General features: G+C 36.0%; 1 protein-coding gene across 1 annotated transcript; it reads left to right on the top strand.

Moving 5' to 3' along the window:
* Positions 1-3,073: 3,073 nt before the first annotated feature.
* Positions 3,074-4,177, top strand: LOC145906964 (uncharacterized). The gene is made up of 2 exons (XM_082994410.1): positions 3,074-3,171; positions 3,256-4,177. Exons 1-2 carry the CDS (start codon positions 3,074-3,076, stop codon positions 4,175-4,177), a joined length of 1,020 nt encoding a protein of 339 aa, XP_082850536.1.
* The last annotated feature ends 451 nt before the right edge of the window (positions 4,178-4,628 follow it).

The raw sequence follows: 4,628 nt of genomic DNA, 5'->3' as shown, positions 1-4,628 counted from the left end.
TTGTATTTAAATGGTCTTTCCAATGTAAGTTCGAACGTGTTTTTTTAAATGGCTCGATTGGCTGAAAGCTTTATCATAAATCTTGCACTTGAATGGTTTCTCTCCAGTATGAATTCGTCGGTGTTTTCGCAATCCTCCAAAAGTTTTAAAAACCTTTTTCTCAAATATTACATCGAAAAGTTTTTTTCCAGTGTGAAATCGTTGATGGACCATCAATTGTTGACGAGTTTTGGAATATTTTTCGCAAACATCGTATCTAAAAGGTTTCTCTCTAGTATGATTTCGAAAGTGTATCGTTCGAGAGCTTGATGTGCTGAAAGCTTTATCACAAATGTTGTATTTGTAAGGTTTCTCCCCAGTATGAATTCGTTCGTGTAACATTCGATGACTTGTGCCAGAACAGCTTTACATGTTTTGTTTGCATTTCCTTCATTATTTCTTGTTTTATGATTCGGATAATGTTTTTTCTACTGTGATGCAACAGAATTACCATGAAACACAATTGAAGGTATTACCACGATAAACTTGCATCTACTTGTTATACCAATAAGTATATACGTTCAAAGGACAAAAATCTTGTAGTCAAAATAAACATTATTCCGACCAATTCAAACATCAACTCATTGCTTCATGGTAGGAACAACGTCAGGTATGCAATAATTTGTTGATTTACATCAGTTAAATTGTTAGTTTTGGTACCTAATGGTTCCAAGTTCTAGGCATCGAATTATCAAAGCCTTTCATATCTTAACTGTAAACTTTACTTCCCTGCGCGATTTTCACATAATTTTGCTGCGCGATTTTCACATAGTTTCGTGTCATGCCGGTCACAAACGCTGCAGCTTAGCTGGACAGGAAGTTATAATTACTTTACACTCATTGATCACCACGGCTTGCATAGCGTCTTTGTGTTCTGTAGTAATAGATCAGCCACATGTGTTGTGCGGATTATATAAAAGCATGGGGTGATTGTTCAACATTCAAATGAGTCGTTTTTTTTGCCAACACAACATTGTTACACAATTTTAATTTGGCACATTTTATGTCAGATGTTAGCACACGTGGCAAATTTCTCATAATCTAACTGCCTATATTTGTGTTCATTCATGCATGTCATTGGGTTCTTGTCACGTGTGTTTACAGTGAAATGTTTGTAGTCTATGAGATCTGCAGACAGGGTATACATGCACTGTTTCGACGCGACTGTCATTTCGGCAAAATAATTTTGGTATTTTAACTTATACCACGATCATCAGCATGCTCCAGGACAACAGTGGTCAGACCTGTAGGGTCTCATCAGTGCAGTTGTTGGCACTGTGCTAGATTTTACTCTTGTGTGCACACTGATTTCCGCTTTGTGGTACCTTTCGGTACACGTTGATCAGCTGGTTACCCTATACTAGCAAACAACAGACACGAACCACCGTAAGGCGCACTATGGCCAAACGAAACTGTTTGGTAACTGATAGAGCTAAATGTTAACACCCAATTCAATACCAGTGCAATATATATTTGCAATAGTTTTCAATGTATATAAACGCGTTTTTGTAAGGCTTGTTAAAATGCATGGAACTTTCGAAAACAGATTGGTACAAATTTACTCTGCAGTTCTCGCAGCTTAGTTTTTAGTCATGATAGGAAATCAAATACACGATAGCGGAAACATCCGGCCTGGAACGTAATGCAAGCTTTATCCGTTCCAGTGATCGAACAAGTCACATTCTGACACACACTGGAGGGAAACAATTCAACTGTGCAATTTGTTAAAAAAAGGAAAGTTTTAACAAATTGCGCACTTGAATGGATTCTCATCAGTATGAGTCAGAATGTGCCTTGTTCGATCACTGGAACGGATAAAGCTTGCATTACGTTCCAGGCCGGATGTTTCCGTTATCGTGTAGAAGGGTTTCCTATCATGACTAAAACTTAGCTGCGAGAACTGCAGGGTAATGTTGTACCTCCAGTGTATTAAAAAATTCTTATATAAAGCTTGCCATGGAAACACTTTAAGTTTGACTTCATTTATCTTGACATGCATGAATAATTTTCAACGAAGTTATACGGAATTGTTTCTACATTGATGTAAAGAGGATTTTGATAACCACAGTTATACATTCTAAACGGAGTGTTGAGTGTTAACATTAATAATTCGGTCAAACATGATTCTGGGTAATTACTGCATTAAATCACAATTGGTCTATATTACTCCTGTGATATGTTGTGCTTACAAGTGTTTTCCATTATACCATATAATTTAATATATATATATTTGTGCCGTTTAGAAACGTGTATCAAATAATTAAAAAAGATTACAAATATTTTACTGTAAACACACGTGACGAGAACCCAATTATATGCATGAATAGACACAAATATACAACAGATAAATTATGATAAATTTGCACGTGTGTTAACAACTGATATAAAATGTGTACAAATTATAGCGGTGCAACATTGCTGTCCGTGCAAAACGTGTGGTTGATTTACTACTACAGAACACAAAGACAACTGTATGCTGCCGTGGTGCTAAATGAGTGTAAAGTGTCAATAACTTCCTGTCCAGCAAAGCTGCAGCGTTCGTGACAAACAAGACACGAAACTATGTGAAAATCGCACAGGGAACTGTGTGAACGAACGACTAGTAAGATTAGCAGAGTAAGTGGGAAGCATGTGGAGGTATATGAAATTATAACAGGAGATTGACAGAAAACAGTCATCTTTAAACGTGGTCGGTTTGGTAATTCGAAACAAGCCTTTGATAATTCGATACCTAGTATTTGGAACTATGAATACCTAAACTATTTATTTTAACTGATGGAAATCAACAACAAAGCAGCGAGTTGCTGTTAATTAATTAATGTATATTTAACTACAAGATTTTGTTCTGCGCACATGAATATTTATTGCTATAGCAAGTAGAAGCAAATTTTATCGATTTAAACCTTCAATTATGGTTAGTGGCAATTCTGTTTCTCACAGTGGAAGAACTTTTTACGAATCAAACAACATCTGAGACGTAAGGAGAATTAAAGAGGGAAATGTTCTAAAATATTGCTCTGAAAAAGTTTACAGAATGAATCCCTATAAGTGCACGTTATGTTCTAAGGTTTTCACTCAGAAGTCTTATCTAAAGACACATCTACGAATTCACACTGGACAGAAACCGTTCAAGTGCAATATTTGTGATAAAGCATTCAGTACATCAAGCTCTCGGACGAGGCACTTTCAAACTCATACTGGACAAAAACCTTTCAGATGCGATGTTTGCGAAAAATGTTTCAACAATCGCTCAGAATTGAAAATCCATCAACGAATTCACACTGGAGAGAAACCATTTAAGTGTAGTGTTTGCTATAAGGCTTTCAGTACATCAAGTTATCGAATGGTACACGAACGAATTCACACTGGAGAGAAACCATTTGAGTGTAGGATTTGCGATAAGGCTTTCAGTACATCAAGTCATCGAATGGTACACGAACGAATTCATACTGGAGAGAAACCTTACAAGTGCAACATGTGCGATAAGACTTTTATTGATACAGATAAACGAACAAAGCACATACGATCTCACACTGGAGAGAAACCATTTAAATGTAACATTTGTGATAAAGCTTTCACTACAACAAGCTCTCGAAAGAAGCACTTTCGAATTCATACTGGAGAGAAACCATTTAAATGTAACATTTGTGATAAAGCTTTCACTACATCAAGCTCTCGAACAATACACATACGATCTCACACTGGAGAGAAACCATTTAAATGTAAGATTTGTGAAAAAGCTTTCAATCAATCTGGCCATCTAGCGACACACGTTCGAATGCACACTGGAGAAAAACCTTTCAGATGCGATGTATGCGAAAAATGTTTTAAAACTGGATCAAAATTAAAAATCCATCAACGAATTCACACTGGAGAGAAACCATTTAAATGCAGGATTTGTAATAAAGCTTTCAATCAATCAAGCTCTCGAACGACACACGTTCGAATTCATACAGGAGAAAAACCTTTCAGATGCGATATTTGCGAAAAATGTTTCAAAACTTGTTCAGAAATGAAAATCCATCAACGAATTCACACTGGAGAGAAACCATTTAAACGCAGGATTTGTAATAAAGCTTTCAATCAATCAAGCAATCTGAGGACACACGTTCGAACTCACACTGGACAGAGAATTTAAATGCAAATTTTGTGAAAAATATTCTAATTTTTAGCAAAAAAATTGTAACTTATATGATAAAACTTTAACTTATGTGATAAAGCTTTTCTGTCATATGCGACATCTTACTGCACGTTTTGTTAATTCGAAATGGACGAACTTGAATTAACAGAATTTGGAATCTTCGAGTCGATGATCATCTGAAGACTGTTAACTTTGAAATTTTTTTTGTAAAAACAAGGTCAAACAATATTTAACTTTACAGCTAGTTGATTGCTTTTGCTTGTGTGGTTTTGAAATAAACCGACCTGTACAGGTTGATTCCTGTAGTCATTTTTGACATTTTCTCGAGCTATATCCCATACGTTACTTCCATGTATGGTTTTGGATTGAGTGCAGTTAATGATCGCTGTGTGCAAATCACCTTCATGTCGAACGACCTATATTGCATCACGTTCAAAGCAACGAATCA

This window comes from Ascidia mentula, chromosome 6 (genome assembly GCF_947561715.1).
Source record: "Ascidia mentula chromosome 6, kaAscMent1.1, whole genome shotgun sequence".
Lineage (NCBI taxonomy): Eukaryota > Metazoa > Chordata > Ascidiacea > Phlebobranchia > Ascidiidae > Ascidia > Ascidia mentula.
Note: the sequence above shows the minus strand (reverse complement) of the source record. Positions and strands in the feature narration are given on the sequence as shown.

What these genes read in the sequence shown, in the direction of transcription:
- LOC145906964 (XM_082994410.1), top strand. Translation starts at nt 3,074, where the DNA reads ATGAATCCCTATAAGTGCACGTTATGTTCTAAGGTTTTCACTCAGAAG. An exon ending in ACTGGACAGAAACCGTTCAA is followed by an intron (nt 3,172 to 3,255) that starts GTGCAATATTTG and finishes AAAACCTTTCAG; the next exon opens with ATGCGATGTTTGCGAAAAAT.